The 26,710-nt window shown below is 41.9% G+C and overlaps 2 protein-coding genes across 2 annotated transcripts; both read right to left on the reverse strand.

Annotated features, from left to right (window-relative positions):
* Positions 1 to 429: 429 nt before the first annotated feature.
* LOC139381465 (hyaluronidase-5-like) lies at positions 430 to 7,247 on the reverse strand. The gene is made up of 3 exons (XM_071125029.1): positions 6,309 to 7,247; positions 5,995 to 6,084; positions 430 to 805 (listed from the first exon to the last, which is right to left on the reverse strand). The coding sequence occupies exons 1-3, from the start codon at positions 7,245 to 7,247 to the stop codon at positions 476 to 478; spliced, it is 1,359 nt and encodes a 452-aa protein (XP_070981130.1). The 3' UTR covers positions 430 to 475.
* Positions 7,248 to 8,897: 1,650 nt separating this feature from the next.
* LOC139381471 (hyaluronidase-4-like) lies at positions 8,898 to 25,760 on the reverse strand. Its single transcript, XM_071125041.1, has 4 exons — positions 25,654 to 25,760; positions 13,183 to 14,179; positions 12,584 to 12,673; positions 8,898 to 11,891 (listed from the first exon to the last, which is right to left on the reverse strand). Exons 2-4 carry the CDS (start codon positions 14,140 to 14,142, stop codon positions 11,424 to 11,426), a joined length of 1,518 nt encoding a protein of 505 aa, XP_070981142.1. The 5' UTR covers positions 14,143 to 14,179; positions 25,654 to 25,760; the 3' UTR covers positions 8,898 to 11,423.
* Positions 25,761 to 26,710: the final 950 nt, after the last annotated feature.

Here is a 26,710-nt window from a genome sequence, read left to right on the forward strand (position 1 = left end):
AAAAAATATGAAATTCCCTTGAGTTGATGATTTTTTACAAATCCAATCAGTTCTCCACGTTGATTCAACGTCATCACATTGTTCCTAGTATTTTTCCTTCTATATGCTTGGTCAGCATAAGTTGAACATTTACTGCTGAGTAATTGTAGATACTTAGCCAGTCATTTCATTATATATTACTCAAAGCCCCTTAAAACGTTGGGGTTATTGGGTTAAATGTTACAGGCTCTGCATACTGTCCAAAGGATATCAAATAATACTCACAACAATGTAAAATATTTTGGAATTTTATTCTGACATAAATATGTAATGTCTTACTTTAGTGATTCAGTCCTATAGTGCAGGATTCTCCAAAAAATACTGTTAATCTAAAAATGAGAACCTTGATTATTTGCTTCAATCATATACACGTACCCATACTGTGAATGCATTCATCAGATTCGTGAGATTTTTTAAGAGTGAACCCCCAGGGAGGCTATACTTGAATAACCATTGGGGTCATGGGACGTGATAACTGGGGTGAGCAGTTACTGCCTGTGTAGCACTGGCAGGTGAACTTCTCTGCTAAGGTGAGTAGGTCAGCAGAGGAGGGTATTCCGATGGCCACGTACTTTCGCTGGGACTTTAGGAGGTGGAAGTTGTCCGGGTTCAGGTGCAGGTAGTCATTGGAGTTGTAGTCCTTTCTGACACAGCGGCCATTGCCCTGGCAAAGGACGTCACTACAGAGTTTGGCGGCAGCGGTCACGTTAGCGATGTATGGGTTGAGGGTGGATGTCAGGTATGTGGATAATGCTTCACATGAAGCCTGAAAGGAGAGAGAGGGGGGTGGGGGGTGAGATATTAAGGAACTTGTTCTTGGGATGGAATGTTGGATGAATTATATAGAGGATAGAAAGAAGGGGGCTACAAATGGACATGTCATATCCAAGTGTTGTGTCACCTGACAACATGTGAAAGGTGATATGATAAGCATAAACATTCTGTACTTTCCGTCTTTTACATAAATAGCAAATGTAACAGCGTGCCATCATTGGTCAGCACTTCCTTACAGAAAAAACACATGAATTTCACGTTTCAGCAATTTCATGTTTCAACAAGTAGTGATGAAGTCCATCTATCTTCCACGTTGAGCCATGAGAGATTGACATGCATATCATTAATATTAGCTCCCCGTGTACTTTTATGGACCACCCGCGCTGCTCTGTTCTGAGACAATTGTAATTTTCCTGAGTCCCTCTTTGTGGCATCTGACCACATTACTGAACAGTAGTCCAGGTGTGACAAAACTAGGGCCTGTAGGACCTTCCTTGTTGATAGTGTTGTTATTAAGAACGCAGAGCAGCACTTTACTAGGGACATACTTCTCCCCATTTTAGCTACTGTTGTATCAATATGTTTTGACCATGACAGTTTACAATCCAGGGTTACTACAAGCAGTTTAGCAACCTCAATTTCCACAATATTCATTACACAGTTTAGTTGAGATTTGGTCTTTAGTGTATGATTTGGCCCAAATACAATGCTTTTCATTTTTGAAATATTTAGGACTACCTTATTCCTTGCCACCCATTCTGAAACTAACTGCAGCTCATTGTTAAGTGTTGTAGTCATTTCAGTTGTTATAGTAGCTGACGTGTTGAGTCATCTGCATACATAGACACACTGGCTTTACCCAAAACCAGTGGCATGTCGTTAGTAAAGAATGAAAAATGTAAGGGGCCTAAACAGCTGCCCTGGGTAATTCCTGAGTTTACCTGGATTATGTTGGTTAGACAGGTAACTCTTTATCATCAAAACAGCAGGGGGTGTAAAGCCATAATACATCATTTTTTCTAGTAGTAGACTATGATCGACAATGTCAAAAGCTGCACTGAAGTCAAACAAAACAACCCCCTGCAATCTTTGTATCATCAATGTATCTCAGCCAATCATCAGTCATTTGTGTAAGTGCTTGTTGAATGTCCTTCCCTATAAGTGTGCTGAAAGTCTTTTGTCGATTTCTGTAAAATAGCATTGTATCTGGTCAAACACATTTTTTTCAAAAAGTTTACTAAGGGTTGGTAACAGGTTGATTGGTCGGCTATTTGAGCCAGTAAAGGGGACTTTACTATTCTTAGGTAGCGGAATTACTTTTGTTTCCCTCCAGGCCTGAAGGCACACACTTTCTAGTAGGCTTAAATTGAAGATATGGCAAATAGGAGTGGCAATATCGTCCGCTATTATCCTCAGTAATTTTCCATCCAGGTTGTCAGACCCCGGGCCAGGTCGATTAGAAAGGCCTGCTCGCTGAAGTATTTTAGGGAGCGTTTGATAGTGATGAGGGGTGGTCATTCGACCGTGGACCCATTACGGACGCAGGCAATGAGGCAGTGATCGCTGAGATCCTGGTTGAAGACAGCAGAGGTTTATTTGGAGGGCAAGTTAGTCAGGATGATATCTATGAGGGTGCCCATGTTTATGGATTCATGGTTGTACCTGGTAGGATCTTTGATAATTTGTGTGAGATTGAGTTCATCTAGCTTAGATTGTAGGATGGCCGGGGTGTTAAGCATATCCCAGTTTAGGTCACCTCACAGTACAAACTCTGAAAATAAATTGCAGGCAATCAATTCACATATGGTGTCCAGGGCACAGCTGGGGGCTGAGGGGGGTCTATAACAAGCGGCAACAGTGAGAGACTTATTTCAGGAAAGGTGGATTTTTAAAGAAAAGCTCAAACTGTTTGGACTCTGCCCCCTTTGGCAGTTCAATCTTGACGGAAAATGTTGTAGTTGGGGATGGAAATTTCAGAATTCTTGGTGGCCTTCCTAAGCCAGGATTCAGACAAGGCTAGGACATCAGGGTTATATATGATAGTTTTAACATCTATGTATTGCTACCACTGTATCATCAAAGGCATTATCTACATTTCCGAGATAGTCAAAATGTAATCTTTTACAAGCAAGTTATGAACCTTGTTTCTTAGGCTACATATGTTAATATCGCCTATTTTTAGCACCTTTCTGGGTTGTTTGATTGTTGGCGCATACAAAAATATATTTTGCTGTTTGAAAAAAAAATTCTCCATAATTCTGCTTAAGAATGGAAGGTTGGGGATTGGCTGAAAATTTCTAAGAGCTGAAGAATCTAGATTACGTTTCTTCCGAAGGGGTTTCATCATAACAGTTTTTAGTTCGGTTTGGAAAGTGCCTGTGAATACGGAGTGATTAACAATACCTTGCAATTAAAAACTGTTTTGAAGAAGGTGGTGGGGATATGATCGAGAAGGCAGGTAGAAGGCTTAAGTTGTGATGTCACTTTCCTGAGCATGTCTGAGTAAAACAGGGAAAATAAATCCACAGTGCCTTTACATGTTAGGCTAGGGCACATATCATCAAACTTCTCTTCAGATCTTGCTTGACTGATACCCAGCATAATGTTGGTTATCTTACCTCTGAAATATGCCGCAAATCCATCACACTTAGATGTGGAGGAAAGTTCACTTAGGATTGAGGGGGTAGGATTTATCAGGCCATCAATGGTCAAGAAGAGCATCTTTAAATTATTCTGATTAATAGTGATCAAGTAAGAAAAATGAGTCAGTCTGGCATTTCTAATGGCCTTGTTAAATATGCCAAGATGCTCTCTCAGAATATCATAATGGACCTGCGACTTAGACTTTCTCCCCTTCCACTCTGCCTTTTTGCAATTTCTCTTTAATTTATTTAGTTTCCTCACTCATCCATTTGGATGTGGACTTTTTCAACTTTACTGTAGCTATGGTATCAATGGTTACTCTTAATGTGCTATTAAAATCATCAACTAAATCATTACAAGAGGAAGGCAGAATAGGTAGTGTTGTTCATGCACTCAATAAAATCTGTAGCAACGTCAGAGGTAAGATAATAATGTTAATAATGTGTTCAGTATTACCCTGCGCTATTGGCAACAAGGTAATAAAATACACAGTGGTGACCAGATAAAGCAACATCAACAATAGAGGATATGTCAATAGAAAGCCCCTTGGTAATAATCAGGTCCAGAGTATGGCTGCAATTATGGGTGGGCCCAGTAACATGTTGGATAAAGTCCATAGAGCTCAAAATATTCATAAATTCAATGACCTTTGAGTCAGTCTCTTTGTCAACATTAATATTAAAATCGTCCAACACAATGATTTTATCATAGTTCTCCGGGACAATAGACAATAGCTCAGATAAATCAGTAAAGAAAGTTGGTTCAGTGCTTTGGTGGCCTTTACAGGGTTTTGGCCAGCACTGGTGGCTAACATTTAAACAGTATAGCATGATGCTCAAAAGGCCCAAATTTGACAAACTAAATTTCCTTACAGCCGAGAACAGTATTAAAAGTAGAGGCTGTCCACCCACCCTTTTTCCCTTTTCTGATAGAATATCAAAAGCTGTAGTCCAGAGGGGAGGCTTCAATAAGAGCGGCACTAGAGTCTGATGACAGCCATGTTTCAGTGAGAAACATGCAATCAACTTTGCGCTTAGTAATGATGTCATTCGTGAGAAAGGTTTTACTTGTGATTGCTCTAACATTTAAAAGCATATTCAATGGGGCATCTGCCTCGAGGTGACACATGGAATAACATCCAAATTATTAACGTTACAACCATTTTTTCTGACAGTCTCCAATCTAACAGAATGGTAGGAGATGACAGTTTGTATAAACTCACTAGAAGGCGGAGTTAAAGGAAGATAAATGAGGTTACTCACAATACCTGTAGTGACATTTCCATAAGATTTTATATGCTTTCCAAGTCTTTTGTTAGTTATTCTGACAGGGCTGAACTGGAGCATTACCAGACCCTGTCCGCCAGTCTCAAAAACAGTTTGCGATGATGCTGGAAATAATCCTGAAACATCTCCGCACTTAGTAAAAGTGTGCTGTTATTTTAGTTATAAGTTATTCTGTCCCCTCATTGTTTTCATTTACTTATTTCAGCAATTTTGAGGGTTTTCTGTATAGTTGTCAATGTTGGTGGGGCATATTATTAAGTGTTAATGTTACTCCTGAATCACGATGATAAATATAATAGTTTTTCTTCCGTGTATTTTTAGCAAAGATTTACTTTGTACTCCAAAGTGTAAGAATACAGGTGAAATCAGTTACTGCCACATACATGGAGGCATAGCAGGAAGGAATGCTGTGAACCAAGAGGTTGGGCGTTCAAATCCCACGTAAGGACATGTTGAATAACAATTACTGTATAAATAAACATACATGATATAGTCAAATATATATTGTCCTTTGAAAACACTATGCTAAAAGCACTTGTGTGTATCATAAAGACTCATTTTTGTTTGCAGGGCATCGCCTGTGAAATCATGTGTCATATCATCGAATGTGAAGTGTTCCAAAAACATACTGTATAGTTTCACATGATTTCACAGGTGAAAAAATAATTGTAATAAATGCATTGGTTTACCGGGTCAGCGCTTTGCTCAAGGGCACATCAACAGATTTTTCACCTTGTCGGCTCAGGTATTTGAACCAGCAGCCTTTCAGTTGCTGGCCCAACATTCTAACCCAGGGCTCTTCAACCCTGTTCCTAGAGAGCTACAATCCTGTAGGTTTTCCCTCCGACCCTAATCTAGCGCAACTGATTATAATAATTAGCTGGTTGATAAACTGAATGAGGTTAGTTCTAACTGGGGTTGAAGAGGAAACCTACAGGAGGGTAGCTCTCCAGGAACAAGGTTGGGGAGCCCTGCTCTAACCACTAGCCTACCTGCCGCCATGCCAAGATCATCACATATGAAGTGTTCCAAAAACATGTTTTCACATGATTTCACATGTGCAGAACTGGTAAATGTCATGTGAAATCATGTGATTTCTCTGTGAGGGTACTGCACCACCACTCAAAAAAGCTTTTTACATTGAAGTATTCAATGACATTTAAGCAAAACATAGTACAGATTAAATAAGTGTACTTTATATTTCATCACGGGACATAAAATAAGAAATGTGGAGGGGTGTATTTGAGATTACCTTGTCAGTATAGTCGGCACTGGCTCCCCAGAGCACTGACCCGGAAGCCCCCAATGCTGCACTTTCTCCAATACTTCTGATCAGATCCTCCTGGGAATGACAGACACACAGAAACTCCTGCATGAAACTCAGCTGAAGTAAAAAATACATTTGTAATAGTGTGTGCACTGCATGTCTTAAATGTTCTTGTGAGTTATCAGCATTTAGTGAGCACACGTTTTAATAGCACAAAGGTAAAGATAACATAAAAGTCTATTGAAATTGTGTAGCACTCAATATTGAACTATTAAATAATTGACATCTAATGTCCTCACCGTACTGAGAAACTTATTTCGGTCACGGTAGAGTGGGCATGAGTACACATAGATGGGCACAGTGTAGGGGCGTTTGGGCAGAGCTGCCACCCTTACTGCCTCCTGAACGCGGTTTCGGACGAAAAGTGCCACGTTGGCGCTGTTGTTCAGCGACGCAGGCAGGTAGACTGAAGGGTATAGAGCCGTGCTGGACTCCCAAAGCCACAAAAGCTCGTCGTTCTGGCTCTTGGTCTTGTCGGAGCATTGCCCTGTGTAGTCTGGCTTCTCCCAGCCATAGTTGTAGCAATCGGGGAACAGATAGAACCCCCATTGCTGGCTGGGCCGCTGGCTGATACCTAGCATCATGGTTCCCTCCATGTAGTTGCGGGCTGCAGTCTGAAACTGCTTCTTGGCCTCAGTGGTTGCTTGTGATGGGGACAAAGAGGGGTCCTTCTCTCGAGCGTAGGCGATGGACAGTTGACGGTAAATATTCTTGGACCCCCAGTTTCTGTCCCACAGGGGGCGCCAGTCTTCCCAGTCAATGACGGCCAGACCCGGGGTCGTGTCAGAGGGGATGTAATGATTGATGTCACCGTAGGCCTTAATCAGGTGGGCCGTCAGGTTGCCCTTTTGGGGGATGCCACCATTGAACTGGCGATGGTTGTTGGGGTCAACGTGAGGGTACAGGCCCAGGCGGTCGACGTAGAACAGGGTGAGGAACTGACCGGGAACAGCAGCAGGCGTGGTCACTGCTTTGAAGGACCAAGTGTCCAGTGGGATCTGCAGCCTCTTGCATGCAGGGGTCGGGGTATTCCATATACCCACAAACGGATGACCGTCAAACAGTGGGGGCTCCGTTGTAGGTAGGGGGGAGACGAAACTAAGACACGCCAGAAGGGAGAGGGCAAGGGTGGGGAGTAGCTGGGGAGCGCCCCTTTTCATCTGGGGGAACTGGTCCATCGTGACTCCTCTGTGAGAACAAAAATACATAAATACAAGTATGTGGCAACTGGCAGTGGAGGAATGTGACTTCCCAACAATCTCTGTATAGCTACAGTGAGGTACCTTATTTACGTGTCTTTTCAGATATCTTTACATCTTAGCCAGTGATGGCCATAGCAGAGAGAAAAGGTGATAGAGCCAGTGGTGGCAGTTATTAGAACATTCCGTACACAAGCTGTTGATGACGATGTTCAACTGTTACAAAGTCAGATGACAGACTAATGTTACGGATGTTACCAAACAGCCAAAAGGCAGCCTACTAGTCCTTACCTGTGCGTAATACGCGGTTGGAGCACACTGACGCAGTAGAGAAATCATATTTTTATACATTTGGGTTAATCTATCCCATTTGATGTAATCTTGTGTCAAGTGCTCATTAAACATGTTCCTGTTTGTTGTACATTATGGTTTATCATTCAAGAGCTTTATCCGTTGTTCCAAGAAGGACTGTTATTGACTATTTAATAGACCGATTAGAGAGCGACAGAGCAGAGCAAGGACGTACAATGGTTCATATTTGCAGAATTTCAATCTGGCTGTCAAGGTATACTTGTCTCTGGTATCTGAAAATAACAGGAGATGATATATCACCTGTTATTGTGAAGCTATTGCTCAACCTTTTGACAAACCTCCGGTCTTGACAGAATTCTTGACATATGAAATGGGAGTGGGTAGAACAAAAACCTATTATAGGCCTAAGTTCCAAAGCCGGCCTGATTGGACAATATACCCTATGCACTTATATCACTTTCTGCAAATCAAACATTTTCCATGACCTGATAGATAAAAATAATAGGCATATTAATAATATAATTTTCTTCTCCTCTGGATGGGAGAAAGTTGCGGGCACGTCAGGCTCCGAATCAGATTGCAGGCTTTGGGGTGAGAGAACAGTTAAGTGCTATGATCAAGCAGCTACCACACTTATGTCAACCAGTACAACAGGTCTGGTACATTTCTGTGAAACTATTTATTTTACTGTTATCTGGTCTCCTATCTCTTTTCTGTACTCAGGAAAACACAGATGCCCTTCAAGGCACCTGACCTCTGGAGTGTGCGGAGGATATCAGTGTTTGTCTGCAGTTAACAGCCTAATACACTGTTACATTGCGTGCGTGTAAGAGAGAGAATGTGGCCAAATAATCATGCAATAGAATCCAAGTGTTAGGGGTCACTTTCAGGGACACTTTAACGGTAATTTAATGGCTTCTAATGGCTAATTTAAGGGCTACTAAGGGCTGATTTAAGGGCTACTGTACAAAGGGCCAAGAATCTTTGACAATCGTCATTGATACATTAGAAAATAGTCAGCCATGGTTCTTGATATAAGCATCCATTTACTGTGATTTAATTAAGTTGCTTCGATTAGGAGGAAAATGAAGAGACAAATTAACATATTCAAAATGATTTACATTTCTTGGTAACACTATATTTTAAGATGCACATTTTAGCTACAAATGTGTGGTTTATAAGCGTGTATACAAGTAGCTAATAAGGCCTTTATTATGTCATATAAGTCATAGATAAGGCCTTATTTGTGTTTTTTCTTATTCCAACATTATAAGTCATGTGTTAATTGCCAATCCTTAACCTCATTGTCAGTCATAATAAAGACATATGAGTATTTAATAAAGAGCAAATTACACAGTAAACAGACTCATAGTATGCTGTCTCAATGTAGACCTAATAAAAGCATAGTATCTTAACATATGTGCTAAAGTGTGCTAAAGTGCTACCTTACATTCTCTAATATGTTGACATATATAATTGTTTTAAGATGGTCATACCATGGATCATTTAGCTATGTGATTTAATTTTGTAGGACCCCTTTAGGTATCCCCAAAAAATAAAAATAAAAATACAAAATATCTACAAAAATATTGAATTTGACCTTTACTACCGAATCCCATAAAAAACACGTTGAGTAACACATGCATAAATGGCAAAGAAGGCAGTCAACATTATTTTATAAGGAATAAGTGTATGTCCTATATCTAGGAGATATAATAAAGCTTTAACAAGGCACACCTGTTAATTAAAATGCATTCCAGGTGACTACCTCGTGAAGCTGGTTGAGCGAATGCCAAGAGTGTGCAAGCTGTCGTCAAGGCAAAAGGTGGCTACTTTGAAGAATCTCAAATATAAAATATATTTTATGTTTAACACTTTTTTTGCTTACTACTTGATTCCATATGTGTTATTTCATAGTGTTGATGTCTTCACTATTATTCTACAATGTAGAAATAGTAAAAAGCTTGGTTGCAAATGTCTTTTAAATGGACAATGACCCCAAGCATACTTCCAAAGTTGTGGCAAAATGACTTAAGGACAACAAAGTCAAGGTATTGGAGTGGCCAACACAAAGCCCTGACCTCAATCCTATAGAAAATGTATGGGCAGAACTGAAAAAATGTGTGTGAGCACGGAGGCCTACAAATCTGACTCAGTTACACCAGCTCTGTCAGGAGGAATGGGCCAAAATTCCCCCAACTTATTATGGGAAGCTTATGGAAGGCTACCCGAAAAGTTTGACCCAAGTTCAGGAATTTAAATGCAATGCTACCAAATGCTAATTGAGTGTATGTAAACTTCTGACCCACTGGGAATGTGATGAAAGAAATAAAAGCTGAAATAACACATTCTCTCTACTATTATTCTGACGTTTCACATTCTTAAAATAAAGTGGTGATCCTAACTGACCTTAAACAGGGGATTCTTACTGGGATTAAATGTCAGGAATTGTGAAAAACTGAGTTTAAATGTATTTGGCTAAGGTGTATGTAAACTTCCGACTTCAACTGTATATGAACCGATTATCCATACACATTACACATCAACAAAAAGTAAAGCATCCACAAAGAAACTAGCCTTATATTGCTGCTACATCAGTTATACATCAGCTACATCAGACTAGCCATTGGAAAGAACATTTGGAGTACATTGTACAGTGCCATCGTGCATTGGGTAAACAACAACATGAACAAAACTTGCAAGATTTTAAACATTTCTATTCTTTCCATTCAAATAAAATATTGTCCATATGTGACATATAATGGTTTTACATTCCAGTTTAGTATGAAAATTGTACATAAATTATTTTACACAGTTTTCAACACACATTTCAAGAGTAACCTGGGTAGAAGACACTGAATTTGATGTTGCAAAAAAAAACAGCTTCTATGTGTCCTAATTAGTATTGACAAAGTACTAAGGAGGAAAGGCAAAGAGTGATGAGATTAAAAACCTTGTCTCTTCAATTGCTGGTTACCCACTTTCTATCTGCACTTCAAGCTTCAATGTCAGAGGGATAAGTAAGGTTTGGGATTCTTTTTGAACGGTGAATCGATGAGATGTTCCGTCTGAATATGACTTTGCTTGAACACCAATGTTTGCAGAAAGGTGTGGGCAAGAAACAAATGTCAACCTCCATAGCACCGATGTTGCACAACATTCTTATACGTCACCTATTACACATGTGGATGGTCTTGTGGCCCAAATGTGATTTGGTTCCTAACATGTTCGATTAAAAAAATACACAAAAGGCTTTTTCAAATTGCGCAGTGTCTAGGAATTGTTCAACTTTATTGTGCCTTTAATAGCCAAATTAGATCATCTATTGAAATGAATTATCATTCAATGATAGGCTTACCATTAAAAAATAAACTCATTTGAGTTGTGCAAATGTCAAGCTTATTGCTATATGAAACGACACAGTATTAGGGAAGACTGGAGCAAGACTCCCAGACACCTTTTCATTGTCAGTGCTTACAATGGTACCAATAGTGATAGCGGAGAGGTGACAAGTTAGGAAGTTAGCTCACTTTCAGCAAATAAATGCTGTTGCTGGCAACGCATGCTTAAATGCAAAATGACAAAAGAATCGCCCAGAGTTTACATTGGTCCCATTGTTACATATAATCAGACTTTACAAATGAAGTATGTATGAGTTATGGATGTGTCATGTAGTCATTATGCAGGTACCCTTCAAGTAAAGCGTTACCCACTATAATACAGGACCCTGTAGGACGACGGCACAGCATTACGTAATAGCAGTTCCCATGGAAGTGACTTCAAGCTCTGTCTCCCCTACGCCAAACAACACAAGACACTTAAAGTGCTATTATCATACCACAGTCACACAAAGGAGACATTCAATAGAAGGAGCAACACCACCAAGCTAAAGCTGTTCCCAGTTTGTGGAGCGGCACTTTCACTCTGCTCCTTCTCCCCATCCTCCGCCTCTCCCCCCTCCTCCAACTCTCCCCCCTCCTCTTCCTCCTCTTCTGCCACCACCTTGTTCAGGCTATCACACTTCTCCCCGGCGTGTCCCTCATAGCAGTGACAGTGGAATCTCTTGGCCAGTAGTTGGAGGTCACGCAGCGAGTGCTTGCCCGTGACCGCAAAGTCCCCGTCCCCCGAGGGCTGAATGTGGTAGCTGTCTCCGCTCAGGTGGAGGTAGTACTGGGCGTGGAGGTCCCTGCGGACACAGCGGCCGTTGCTCTGGCACAGGAAGTCACTGCAGACCTCTGCGGCCCGTGTCACATTGGTGATGTACTGACCCAGGCGGTGTTTGAGGAAGGACTTTACCTTTGTGCAGTTGTGCTGAAGATGGGTGAGAGAGAAAGAGGGGGGGGGGGAGAAGGAATGGGAGCAAGAAAGAAAGAAAGAGTAAGCATTTTTCTTTAACTAAGAGAAAGTCAAACGACTGAGGGCATTGTGCAATTCATGATAATCCATTGACATATACTTTAGCGAGCACTACCCTACTGTCATAACTATTCTCTATGGGTTGTCAACTATTGTCAGCTAACTTTTTTCTCCCTCTTTATATTCATAGCATTAGTATGTAGTTTTGTCCAGATTTTTAAAATATTACCTACAGCAACTCAAATTTCAAGAGAATAATGTTTGTACTACACTTAGGAATGCATGACCTTTCTTCTCAAAGCCTCATTTTGAATGGCAGATGTACACAGGCCTTGGAAGTGTTGACAGTGAAAATAAGTCAAAACGAAATTAAATTGATGTGCAGCATATGCTAAAGGGAGCACTTTATTTTCATAGCTTTAATTAAGGATTTCCTTTGTCAGAGCTGTTAATTGCCTTATCGACAGTCTCTTTAGCTCTACCCTATTCTAGCTTGTGTAACACTTTGATAGTCAAACTGTAACACTAATTATACATTATACAAAGGGTGGGTCTAATCCTGGATGCTGATTGGTTAAAACCACATTCCAGCTGGTGTCTTATTATATAATAGATCATATACAGTAAAGATGTATAATGAGACTCACTTTGGATGAAGTGAGGTTGAGGTCTCCCCAGATCACAAAACCTGCAGCCCCCAAAGCAGCACTCTCACCAATGGTGTGGATCAAGTCTGTCTGCAATACACACAGACACACACACAGGATATTCCACCACATTCTATATTACACCAGATGTTGAATTTCTTTGTACAGCCACAAGATGGTGCTAATGTCTCCTCAAGAGAGGCAGGATTGCCTGCACTCAACTGACTAGACAGTTCACTAAGTAGTGTTGACTGCTGAGAGAGACAGAGAATGGCAAGATCATTTTAAGAAATCATTAAGAAATAAATTATATCATAACTGATCCTGTATATAAAGTATTACACAGGTTTTATAGTGTGGAAAGTTAATCAGTGAATTACAACCCTATTTGGATGATGTATCATGAAGTGTAATGTTTTGTTCTAGCCCAACTAAAACACACCTGGTGGCCTTGATGATTAGTTAATTTGTTGAATCAGATGTGTTAATGATGGTCTGGATAAAAAAAACGACACATCCTGTAGCTCTCAAGGACCAGATTGATAACCAACTGGTCACTTGATTTTAGACCTTTGGGTTACTAAGTGTAGCAGTCTTACCGTGGTGAGGAAGGCCATAGCCTCATCCCTGTACCCTAGGCGTGTGTACACAAATGTGGGCAGCTCAAAGTCGTGCGAGGTAAGCCCAGCTATCCTCAGAGACTCCAGCACCCTGAACTGGGAGAAATGGAGATTGCTGACACTATCTGTTTGACTCTTCCTGATAGCCACTGAGGGGAACAATGCTGTGCTGCTATTCCACAACCAGAGCAGCTCGTCGTTACGCAGGCTCTCTAGCAGGGGGCAGGAGCCTGTGTAGTTGTGCTCATGCAGGTTGTAGTTGTGGCAGTCTGGGTAGAGGTAGAAGCCCCAGAGTCCATTGGGGCGAAGGTGCGTCCCTAGCTGGACTGTCCTCTGCATGAATGCCTGGGCACTCCTCTCAAAGCGTTTTCGTGCCAGCACCTCGATTTGTGATGGAGTCACGTTGACATAGGCCTGTGCGATCATCTCCCGGGACTTGCATCGGTAGATGTCCTTCTTGTGCCAGTTGCGGTTCCACTGAGGCCGCCAATACTCCCAGTCGATGACTGCCAGTCCAGCAAAGTCCTCAGAGGGGATAAAATGGACGATGTCCTTGTACGTCTTGAGGAGGTGGGCCTCCAGGCTGCAGTTCTGGGGGAGGCCTCCATTGATGGGGACGCCCTGGTCCGTGTAAAAAGGGTAGAGGCCCAGTCGATTGGCATAGAAAATGGTGACATTCTGGCCAGTGCGGATGGCCCGCGGGCTGCCATTGATGTGGAAGAGTTGCTCCAGGTTGGTGTGGACATTGTACTTGACAGTGCACAGGTCCAGCGGTGCATTCCAGGCAGCAATGAAGGGCTTGCGGCCCACCAGGGGCAGCTTGGCGGGCTTCTGGCCAAAGACGGCATGAAAAAGTAGCAGGAGCCAGGAGCAGGTGAGGGCACAAGCCACAGGCACGACGTGGTGATGGTAGCCACCGCTGACGGGCAACATGATCATCCTGGGGCTTGGTTCAACTGAAGGGATCGTCAATCATCTTGGAGAGAAAAAGGAAGAAGGGAGAGAGTAAAACTGTGAATGATTCAGACAGAAGAAGAAAAGAGAGAGAAAGGGAGGGAGAGAGGGAGTGAATGATATAGAGGGCTGACGAAGAGTGACAGAGACGGAGGGTGAGGAAGAGAGAAAGAGAGAGAGGCAGTGAGTGCGAAAGGAAGAGACAGGACATCACAGATCATAGATTATGAGTCGTTTGATCATGTAGTGTTTCACAATAATGTTAATCGGCTTAAAGAATATTCAATATTGTACAACAATGTTAATCAGATTACAATATAGCCTTTACGACAGTGCAGGATGTTTCCACAGAGGCGAAGAGTTTGCACCTGTGCTTGATGTTAGCTGCTCAATCAAAATGGCGCCGGAGAAGAAGGCTGACGTTTTACGTGGTTTTCGTTCGTTTATTTGCATTGTTTGTAACTTATTTTTTTAACTTATTTTGTACATAATGTTGCCTCTACCGTCTCTTATGACCGAAAATAACTTCTGGACATCGGACTGCGATTACGCACCACGGACTGGAAGAATATTTTTTTTCCTTAAACGAGTCAGACGAGCCCCACAAGAATGATATACTGCTTTCTCGGGAACAGTCCCAGATCCCCGTGATTTGCGCGAAGAGGAGGTAGAGAAAAAGGGGCCAGAGGGTGGGCTGCCTTCTGAGAATTCGTAGGCGTTCAAATAAACCCCCACTTCCTTCCATTCTGCTTGCAAACGTGCAATCTTTGGAGAATAAAATCGATGACCTACGCGGGAGATTAAACTACCATCGGGACATTCAAAATTGTAATATCTTATGCTTCACGGGGTCATTATCAACATACAGCTGGCTGGTTATACGCTGTACTGACAGGATAGAACAGCGGCGTCTGGTAAGACACACTATCTACCTAGAGAGTTTTCATCTGCATTTTTAATAGCTGCTTACATACCACCACAGATTGAGGCTGGCACTAAGACAGCATTGAATGAGCTGTATTCCCCCATAAGCAAACAAGAGAACTCTTACGCAGGGAAACTTATATCAGGTTTTACCAAATTTCTATCAGCATGTTAAAGGTGCAAGCAGAGGGAAAAAAAACTCTGCACCACCTTTACTCCACACACAGAGATGCATACAAAGCTCTCCCCCACCCTCCATTTGGCAAATCTGACCATAATTCTATCCTCCTGATTCCTACTTACAGGCAAAAATTAAAGCAGGAAGCACCAGTGACTTGGTCGATAAAAAAGTGGACAGATGAAGCAGATGGTAAACTACAGGACAGTTCTAGCACAGATTGGAATATGTTCCCGGGATTCCTCCGACGGCATTGAGGAGTATACCACATCTGTCATTGGCTTCATCAATAAGTGTATCGAAGATATCGTTCCCACAGTGACCGTACATACATATCCCAACCAGAAGCCATGGATTACAGCCAACATCTGCATTTAGCTAAAGGCTAGAGCTGCCGCTTTCAATGAGCGGGACTCTAACCCGGAAGCTTATAAGAAATCTGACGAACCATCAAACAAGCAAAGCGTCAATTCAGGACAAAGATCGAATCGTACAACACCGGGTCTGACGCTCGTCGGATGTGGCAGGGCTTGCAAACCTAACTACAAAGGGAAGCACAGCCGAGAGCTGCCCAGTGACACGAGCCTACCAGCCGATGTGAGTAACACCTTTAAACAGGTCAACATTCATAATGCCGCAGGGCCTGATGGATTACCAGGATATGTACTGCGAGCATGCGCTGACAAACTGCCAAGTGTCTTAACTGACATTTACAACCTCTCCCTGTCCGAGTCTGTAATACCAACATGTTTTAAGCAGAACACCATAGTGCCTGTGCCCAAGAACACTACGGTAACCTACATCAATGACTAACGACCCGTAGCACTCACTTCTGTAGCCATGAAGTGATTTGAAAGGCTGGTCATGGCTAACATCAACTACAGTGCCTTGCGAAAGTATTCGGCCCCCTTGAACTTTGCGACCTTTTGCCACATTTCAGGCTTCAAACATAAAGATATAAAACTGTATTTTTTTGTAAAGAATCAACAACAAGTGGGACATAATCATGATTAATCATCATTAACAAATCAAAAACTGAAAAATTGGGCGTGCAAAATTATTCAGCCCCTTTACTTTCAGTGCAGCAAACTCTCTCCAGAAGTTCAGTGAGGATCTCTGAATGATCCAATGTTGACCTAAATGACTAATGATGATAAATACAATCCACCTGTGTGTAATAAAGTCTCCGTATAAATGCACCTGCACTGTGATAGTCTCAGAGGTCCGTTAAAAGCGCAGAGAGCATCATGAAGAACAAAGAACACACCAGGCAGGTCCGAGATACTGTTGTGAAGAAGTTTAAAGCCGGATTTGGATACAAAAAGATTTCCCAAGCTTTAAACATCCCAAGGAGCACTGTGCAAGCGATAATATTGAAATGGAAGGAGTATCAGACCACTGCAAATCTACCGAGACCTGGCCGTCCCTCTAAACTTTCAGCTCATACAAGGAGAAGACTGATCAGAGATGCAGCCAAGAGGCCCATGATCACTCTGGATGAACTGCAGAGATCTACAGCTGAGGTGGGAGACTCTGTCCATAGGACAACAATCAGTCGTATATTGCACAAATCTGGCCTTTATGGAAGAGTGGCAAGAAGAAAGCCATTTCTTAAAGATATCACGTGTCGTTTAAAGTTTGCCACAAGCCACCTGGGAGACACACCAAACATGTGGAAGAAGGTGCTCTGGTCAGATGAAACCAAAATTGAACTTTTTGGCAACAATGCAAAACGTTATGTTTGGCGTAAAAGCAACACAGCTGAACACACCATCCCCACTGTCAAACATGGTGGTGGCAGCATCATGGTTTGGGCCTGCTTTTCTTCAGCAGGGACAGGGAAGATGGTTAAAATTGATGGGAAGATGGATGGAGCCAAATACAGGACCATTCTGGAAGATAACCTGATGGAGTCTGCAAAAGACCTGAGACTGGGACGGAGATTTGTCTTCCAACAAGACAATAATCCAAAACATAAAGCAAAATCTACAATGGAATGGTTTAAAAATAAACATATCCAGGTGTTAGAATGGCCAAGTCAAAGTCCAGACCTGAATCCAATCGAGAATCTGTGGAAAGAACTGAAAACTGCTGTTCACAAATGCTCTCCATCCAACCTCACTGAGCTCGAGCTGTTTTGCAAGGAGGAATGGGAAAAAAATTCAGTCTCTCGATGTGCAAAACTGATAGAGACATACCCCAAGCGACTTGCAGCTGTAATCACAGCAAAAGGTGGCGCTACAAAGTATTAACTTAAGGGGGCTGAATAATTTTGCACGCCCAATTTTGTTTTTGATTTGTTAAAAAAGTTTGAAATATCCAATAAATGTCGTTCCACTTCATGATTGTGTCCCACTTGTTGTTGATTCTTCACATAAAAATACAGTTTTATATCTTTATGTTTGAAGCCTGAAATGTGGCAAAAGGTCGCAAAGTTCAAGGGGGCCGAATACTTTCGCAAGGCACTGTACATTATCCCAACAACCCTAGACTCACTCCAATTTGCATGCCCCAACAGATCCACAGCTGATGCAATCTCTACTGCATTCCACACTGCCATTTCCCACCTGGACAAAAGGAACACCTATGTGAGAATGCTATTCATTGACTACAGCTCAGCGTTCAACACCATAGTGCCATCAAAGCGCATCAATAAGCTAAGGACCTTGGGACTAAACACCTCCCTCTGCAACTGGATCCTGGACTTCCTGACGGGCTGCCCCAAGGTGGTAAGGGTAGGTAACAACACATCTGCTATGCTGATCCTGAGGGGCCCCTCAGGGGTGCGTGCTCAGTCCCCTCCTGTACCCCCTGTACACTCCAACTCCATCATTAAGTTTGCCGATGACATAACAGTGGTAGGCCTGATCACCAACAACGACGAGACAGCCTATAGGGAGGAGGTCAGAGACCTGGCTGTGTGGTGGCAGGACAACAACCTCTCCCTCAACATGATCAAGACAAAGGAGATGATTGTGGACTACAAGAAAAAGAGGACCGATCATGCCCCAATTCTCATTGATGGGGCTGCAGTTGAGTAGGTTGAGAGCTTCAAGTTCCTTGGTGTCCACATCACCAACAAACTAACATGGTCCAAGCACACCAAGACAGTCGTGAAGAGGGCACGACAAAACCTATTCCCCCTCAGGAGATTTGGGTCCTCAGATCCTCAAAAGGTTATACAGCTGCACCGTCGAGAGCACTGGTTGCATCACTGCCTGGAACGGCAACTGCTTGGCCTTCGATCGCAAGGCACTACAGAGGGTAGTGCGAACTGCCCAGTACATCACTGGGGCCAAGCTTCCTGCCATCCAAGACCTCTATACCAGGCTGTGTCAGAGGAAGGCCCTAAAAATTGTCAAGGACTCCAGCCACCCTAGTCATAGACTGTTCTCTCTGCTACCGTACGGCAAGCGGTACCGGAGCACCAAGTCTTGGTCCAAGAGGCTTCTAAACAGCTTCCACCCCCAAGCCATAAGACTCCTGAACATGTAATTAAATGGCTACCCATACTATTTGCATTGGCCCCCACCCCTCCCTCCCCCTCTTTTACACCACTGCCACTCTCTGTTGTTATCATCTAATAACTCTACCTACATGTACATATTACCTCAACTAACCCGGTGCCCCCGCACGTTGAGTCTGTACCGGTACCCCCCCTATATATATAGTCTCACTATTGTTATTTTACTCCTGCTCTTTAATTACATGTTACTTTTATTTCTTATTCTTATCCGTATCTTTTTTAACTGCATTGTTGGTTAGGGGCTCGTAAGTAAGCATTTCACTGTAAGGTTTACACCTGTAGTATTCGGCGCATGTGATTAATACAATTTGATTTGATTTGTTAGGTCAGTAAGCAATATGAGTGATTAAGTGAGAGTTTCTGTTTTTATTTCATTTATTCGCAATAGACATGTTTAATACGCAAACTGTAAATACAGAATTCCTAGTGTAGTCACCATAAATAAATCAGAATGTAGGCTTGCATGTTGCCAAGGCCTACGGGTCCAAGGTCATAGGCAGGATGTCAGTTGACATACAGGGATCTGACTAAACCATGGGCTGGGCAGACTGCTCATGTCCTCACCACATCTATGTGTTCCCTGGCCAGAGGGATGCCCACATAGCCATAATCATTCCTGCCCAGCCACCAAACGCCTCTTCCTAAAGCTTCATCGCTCATTGTCATCAGATAACTACTTTGAGTTTTCTACTGGTGTTTAACAATAACTGCTCCCAACATTGTACCTGCTGATTTACCTATTTGAGTCAGCCTCAAGCCCACAATAAAGTACCAGTAACACATACAGTATGTTAAAAAGGAAAAATAGAGAGTTAATGGAATTAATTGTAACATTACATGATAACTTCATATCATGCTTCATAAGTCATGTAAAACAATGTGTTACGGTGTACAATTTCTAACCTCCCGCCTATAGATGGATAAGTCAACGCCCAAGCCACAGTTAGTACTAATGTCACCTGCTGAATCCCCCCCCCCCCCCCTTTGTCAACCCTCTTACCTTGGTCTTGGGTTGGAAAAGAATTCACCCGAATATCCGAAGAGCAACCTAGTCCCCATTATTTTTTTAGAACAATTAATAAAAAACTATCACATGCATTATATATAAATAAAACATAATCCAATACCAAATAGCAGCAGGTGCAATTATTAGCAGTTAATGTACAGTTAGCATTATCATTTGGAGACAAATAGCAGCAGGTGCAATTATCAGCAGTTAATGTACAGTTAGCATTATCATTTGGAGACAAATAGCAGCAGGTGCAATTATCAGCAGTTAATGTACAGTTAGCATTATCATTTGGAGACAAATAGCAGCAGGTGCAATTATCAGCAGTTAATGTACAGTTAGCATTATCATTTGGAGACAAATAGCAGCATATCTTTTTTCCCTTTCCCTCTCTTCCTACGAAGCAATGATAGTTGCTGTGTCTCAGGATGCCCAAACATCTTTTGAAAACTTTTTCAAATAAAGGACAGTACTTTCAGGAATGTGGGACCATGATTTTGTAAATTCATTGTATATTTTTCTAATGCTAAAGAATTCTGCAACTTGTTTTAACCACGATTGCAAAGTGGGTGGGTTTTTGTTGTTTCCAACACATAAGAATACATTTCTTTGCAAAGTATGAAATAGTTATAAGCAACCTTGTCATGTCTGAGTCAAGCTTAATATTTGGCATTTTATTAAGGAGGAAAAGGCTTGCAGATTATACCAATAATGGTACCCCAACTGGCGGCCTTCGGCCCGCGGGTGGTTTTATTTGGCCCCCCAAAGTTCTCTGTTGAATTTTCATTGTGGGACATAAAAAAACTGTAAAAACACAAGGAAATCAGCTCCAAGTGATTTTAATTTGTGAAATAGCAGGTAGCCTAGCGGTTAAGAGCGCTGGGCCAGTAACTGATGAAAAGTTTGTTTGAATCCCCGGGCCTACTAGGGGAAAAATCTGTCTGTATCCTTGAGCAAGGCACTTAACCCTAATTGCTCCTGTAAGTTCTCTGGATAAGAGTGTCTGCTGAATAACTCAAATGGACTTCCTCACGTGAGAGAGACACGTGATCATACAAATGTAAGCAAGGTTTGAAATTGTTATGTTTTAGTCATATTATATCTGTTTGGGCTTCTTGTGGTAAATTTGTGGTCTACAAATTATTTGTAATTATGTTCCGGCCCCCCAAACATCCGCTCAAGAAGAAATCAGTCCGTGGCTGAATCTAGTTGTTGATCCCTGGGCTAGGTGTCACGACTTCTGCCGAAGTCGGTCCCTCTCCTTGTTCGAGCGGCGTTCGGCGGTCGACGTCACCAGCCTTCTAGCCTTCTCCGATCCACTTTTCATTTGTTTTACACACCTGGTTTCAATTCCCCAATTACATGTTCATTATTTAACCCTCTGTTTTCCCCATGGTTTTTGTGCGTGATTGTTTTATGTATGTTCGGTCCCTTATTGTGGGCTCGGTATTACGACATATTATTGGAATATTTGAGTAAAGTTACTTGTGTTACTCATTTCTGCTGTCCTGTGCCTGACTCCTCTGCACCAGCTACACCCAGACCACTACACTAGGGGTTGATTGGGTGATGGTCGGATCCTTGTATGGGTACACCTAATTTACATTGACATTTAAATCATTTAAATTTAATGACATTGACATTGACATTTAAATTAAAGTATGGTGTCTTTTTTACACTTTTCTTAGGTTTTTCTTTGCCATTACTTCCATGTAGTTTCACTTTCCTCATATATTTTGCCGTACACATTTGGTGAGAAAGAGCTGCTTTCAAATTTCAAAGACAGGCTTTGCTAAAGTTGAAATTCAGCAGTATATAATGTCTGGCACTTAAAAAGGGCTTTCTGTTTCAGCTGATGAGGGAAACCACTTTCTCTGAATGATGTTTGAAATCTTGCAGGGGGATGGGGATCAATGTAGACTACTGATTCAGTCTGCTCAGGGATTGGTGGTGTGTGTGTTGGGGGGGGGGGGCGGTGTACATCACAGGAGGTTGGTGGCACCTTAATTGCGGAGGACGGGTTTGTGGTAATGGCTGGAGCGGAATTTGTGGAATGACCTCAAATACATCAAACACATGGTTTCCATGCATTTGATGCCATTCCATTTGCTCCATTCCAGCCATTATTACGATGCATCCTCCCCTCAGCAGCCTCCTGTGAACATGCTTCCAGACATACAGACTCCTTCAGACAGACACCAAACGTATTGAACTAACAATGTATCTCAACATTATAAGTTCCAGAGTCAGCGTGACGCATGGCGGGGAATAGGGGGATGAAAGACAGCAGAGGAGTCCCTTGGTGTTTATGTTATTGAGAGGAAAATGCCTGGCTAAAAGCTGAGGCTCTGGTGTCTAGTGTATAACCAAGAGGGGGAGAGATAAACCACATCCTGTGAAATCAGTCTATTCCTTTTCAGCAAGCCCCATGGGTTAACTTTACTGTTTAGAGAACAGTTTGATTTAGACTATAAAATGAATGGGTATAATAAATATTAGTTGTTTAAATGTACTGTTCATTATCTGTTTTAATGATCATAAAAATTGACTAACACTTTCCAAGAAGAAGCAACCACAGATTTTGTGTATCGGAAAGAGCATATAAGTTTGGCGGACTTTCAAATTGAACGATTTAACTTCACTTCCCAGAACCCACATCCCTATCTGGTAGCAATTAAGATAAGAGTTTGTTGATGACTGTGGTTTACATAGAATCCTTCTGACCAACATAAACAACTTCTAAAACTAATACGTATGTCTTCTAGCCAATTACATTAGATTTTTTTTACAATTTAAAATACATAAACATGTTACACACAGCAAAAGATACATATACGAAATACTGTTGAGGATCTAAACACAGTACAGTCAAAATACTTGTTTCCATTGTGGTCCCCATTGTTGGCAAGGGCAGCAGGGCAAAAACAAGTGACATGGGCAACAATGTCAAAATATTTACATATATAGGGGGGGTCTGAAATGATTGACTCCCTTAAAAAAGATGAGCAATAATGACTGTATAAAATAAATAATTGAAATACTGAGCTACTGTATATTGTGTTGTCAAACAAATGGGGGGAATTATATTATTTTAGATTTATACAAATGCTCAAAGAAAGAGATTTGGTTTAAGAAGTAATATTTGTTTTTCTCTCAAAAGGTATGGGTCCAAATGATTGATTCTTATAAATGAAGTAGTCAGAAGTGTAGCATATGCTCCCATATTCCTAGTGTGTAATGACTACATAAAGCTTGGGACTTGTTGGATGCATTTACAGTTTGTTTTGGTTGTGTTTCAGATAATTTTGTGCCCAATAGAAATTCATGGTAATTAACGTATTGTGTCATTTTGGAGTCACTTTTATTACAAGAATAGAATGTTTCTAAACACTTCTACATTAATGTGGATGCTACAGTACCATGCTTATGGATAATCCGGAATGAATCATGGTTAAGTATGAGTGAGAAAGTTACAGAGGGTCAAAGACCATACCCCCATGCCATGCTAACCTCTCACAATTACAATAACAGGGGAGGTTAGCATGTCTTTCAGACCCCACTGTATATGCAAATAGGCAAACATACACACTTAGCAAGTCACTTTCTAGCGCAGGGTGGTTTACATCATTAACCAAGCCCTGCATGAGTGTTTGAACCTATGACTGGCAGAAACAGTTTTTATCGCAGCCGGGAGTTTGTAATGCTCTATCATTACCGTATATAAAAACTAGGTAAGTGCAACGCTCGTCGAAATGGGTAGACCAAGGCGCAGCGTGATTTGGATTCATCATAATTTATTTTAATGTGAACCAGCAACAAAAACAATAAAGAGAAACGAACGAACGTACAGCCTTGTAGGGCTCAAAAGCAACAATACAAAAACAAGATCCCACAAACAACAGGTGGGAAAAGGCTACCTAAATGTGATCCCCAATCAAAGACAATGATAGACAGCTGCCTCTGATTGAGAACCATACCAGGCCAACATAGAAATACAAAAACTAGACCACACATAGAAATAATAAACTAGAACACCCCCCAGTCACGCCCTGACCTACTCCACCATAGAAAATAAAGGCTTTCTATGGTCAGGACGTGACAGTCTGCCCAGTACAACTCTTAATCTAATGGTGGAATGGCATCAAGTACATCAAACATATGGTTCCCATGGCACATCTACCTAGCCTAATCTTAGAACCAAATAATATTGACTCCGTTTCCCCCAGATACCATTTGTCCAGTTATGCACTAAGCTGGCTTTCTATCAAACTCTTTGCCTTTGTGTGAGACTGAAAGAGCTTCATTTTCTGCATACAAAAAAAAAGCTGACAGCAAGCTGGAACAAGCTGATTTCATATCTTTGCTATATCATCTACGATTCGCAGTCGTTGTTTAATCCTCTCTGTATATCTTACTAAATGTTTATATACGGAAGCACGAGTGTTGGAACGTCTATTGGATCACGAACTCTCACTGTAAACTGAAATGTAGACTTAAAGTGATTTGTAGGAGATAACGTGACTGGAGATGTTTATCCAATTTCACTTCATTTAAAACTGCGAGTTTTGAAATAGGTTGGAGCAGCACCCGGCATAACCAGGGGTACTGAGAGGGGGGGGTTGAGAAATGCTGAGCTAATATGCTGTCTTCTTTTTGGTTTGAGGTGGATTATTCCCTGCTGGATGGCTAAAATAGCTGGGTGACCTAAGAGAAACCATGAAGACAGTACTTTTGGTGATTTGATGCGCTCACCACAGCAATTTTGTTTTCCCAAGGACAGAGAAAGGAAACAGAAAATTAAATTGTAACAGACAGACAGAAATTGATAGCAAGAACGAAGACAAATAGAGAGAAAGATAAAGAGGGTGCGGAGGACAGAGACAGAGAGCAAAAGAGAGAGAGAGAGCGCAAGAGTGAGAGATAGCTAAATGTATTTGTAAGACAGAGCACATGATGAGAGAGAGTGGCAGACAGATACAGAGATTAACGCAACACCTCAGGTTGTGCCAGTACCTTTACCCCCTCGGTGAACTGTTCCCTACAGGAAGCAGCCAAAACATTGTCAACACAATCTGTCAGTCCTGCAGAGTGTCTGGCCCATCTCTCTGCTTGTGTGGGGGCATAAAACTCATCCCTCGTCACTATTATCCCAGAGAAGCGCTTTATCCACGAGCCAAAATCCCCTCAGGTATTTAGTTACCTAACGCTCTCCTCAGAGACCATTGTTAATACTCTTATTTTCAACCCCATAGGTTGCATTGTTACTGTTTCGTTTTTAATGTGTAAAGAGAAGATGAAAATATCTGCAACCCTGAAATGAAATGGCAATTGAATTCCACTGTTAAAAATGCTTGTCTCGCCAACCTCGCTCTCACCTCTTACCTCCCTGTTTGAACTTTGAAATATCCCTTTTCTTGCATTAAGTATGAACATGAACAAAGACGCCAGACATTAAAAGATGTTGTAGGAACGATAGCCGTCTAAGGCACCGTGACAGACTTGTAGTGTGTCGTAGTGTATGAGTGAACCTTCCAGGTCAGACACACCCCCTGGACTGGTCCGAAAACAGAACTTTTCCCATGCTACAATGGCATCCTTAAGGCCACCTCTTCCTGCCACTGCAGAGTGGTTTAAAAAAAACACCTGCGTTATCTAAACGTCAAGCTGCTGTTGTGCCACTACAACAACTTTTGACCCAAGCTGGAAAGCTGTTTAGTAAAAGCTTAGAGTTTAAAAACATTGAAAAAGTTGCTAAGCTATTTGTTGTTCCTTTTAGATTACATGTTTTTTTTTGTGTGTGTGTGTGTGTGTGTGTGTTAGGGCTATGTCAGAATATGACAAATCAGAAAGATCTCTCACCTGTAGATTCAGTATGGCGACCATCACCATCAGCCAATCCAGGGGGAGGCACAGGGATTGTGCCCCTCTCCATCTGTCCGACACTCTGGCATTCCTTTACTCTGTCTGACACACAATCCACCCACCACACTTATATACAGTGAAGGAAGAGAGCGATGGAGAGGGAGCAGGAGAGGGAAAGCGAGAGTTTCCTGTGACAGAGTAGAAACCACCACCACCAAGCTTGATCTTACACCACAACACAGCGATTAGAGTTGGGAGGGAGGGAGGAGTGGAGCGGAGGAGGAGAGAAGGGTGAAGGGAGGGAGAGCTTTAAATCCCATTGACTGATCTGAATGTGTAAGTCTGATCCTCTCTAGAACTTCTTACAATCATCCACATCAATCAGTATTAGCCGGGTTAACATATGGATGAGTGTGAGTGTGTCTGTGTGTGTGTCTGCTTATGTGGATGTGTATGTGTTTGTTTGAGGGTCTCCTGGCCCTCATGTGAACCAGTGTGCTTTCATGTCGCAGAATTAGCCAACCTTTGTTGTGGGACAACCTCTACAGTGAAAGGTACCGTAGAATTCAAATTTAAGTGTTCTGCTATTACATGTTAATAGATAAGGAAAACCTTTGTACGTTGTGATCCTTTGTAAATTAAGGCAACCAATGAGGGACTATGACATAATGTTGACATCCAATGAGGACAGATAACAGGTTGTAGGCCTGGGAATTCAGAAAGCCAATAGGAGGCCGTATCAGATTTGATGGCTGTAGTTAGATGGATAAATTTCATTTCGTGAGTAGGAGTAATGAGTGTTGCTGTGTTCACATGCTATCAGTAGCTCCTAGTTCCCAGTGGGAATTTTTTATTGAATGACCCTCCAAGTTGGAATTAGAAGTGGGAAACTCTGAGAAAATGTTGCTACCTGAGTTTCCGAGTTGTGACATCTCACCGCTGACCTTTTACCTTGTCAATGAAAAGATGACAACTATGTTGTTTGACAATTACCTTATCAATATGGATAATGTAGCTAGTCTGACCATATCGTACATGTTAAGCATGCTAGCTA

This window comes from Oncorhynchus clarkii, chromosome 2, assembly GCF_045791955.1.
Source record: "Oncorhynchus clarkii lewisi isolate Uvic-CL-2024 chromosome 2, UVic_Ocla_1.0, whole genome shotgun sequence".
NCBI lineage: Eukaryota > Metazoa > Chordata > Actinopteri > Salmoniformes > Salmonidae > Oncorhynchus > Oncorhynchus clarkii.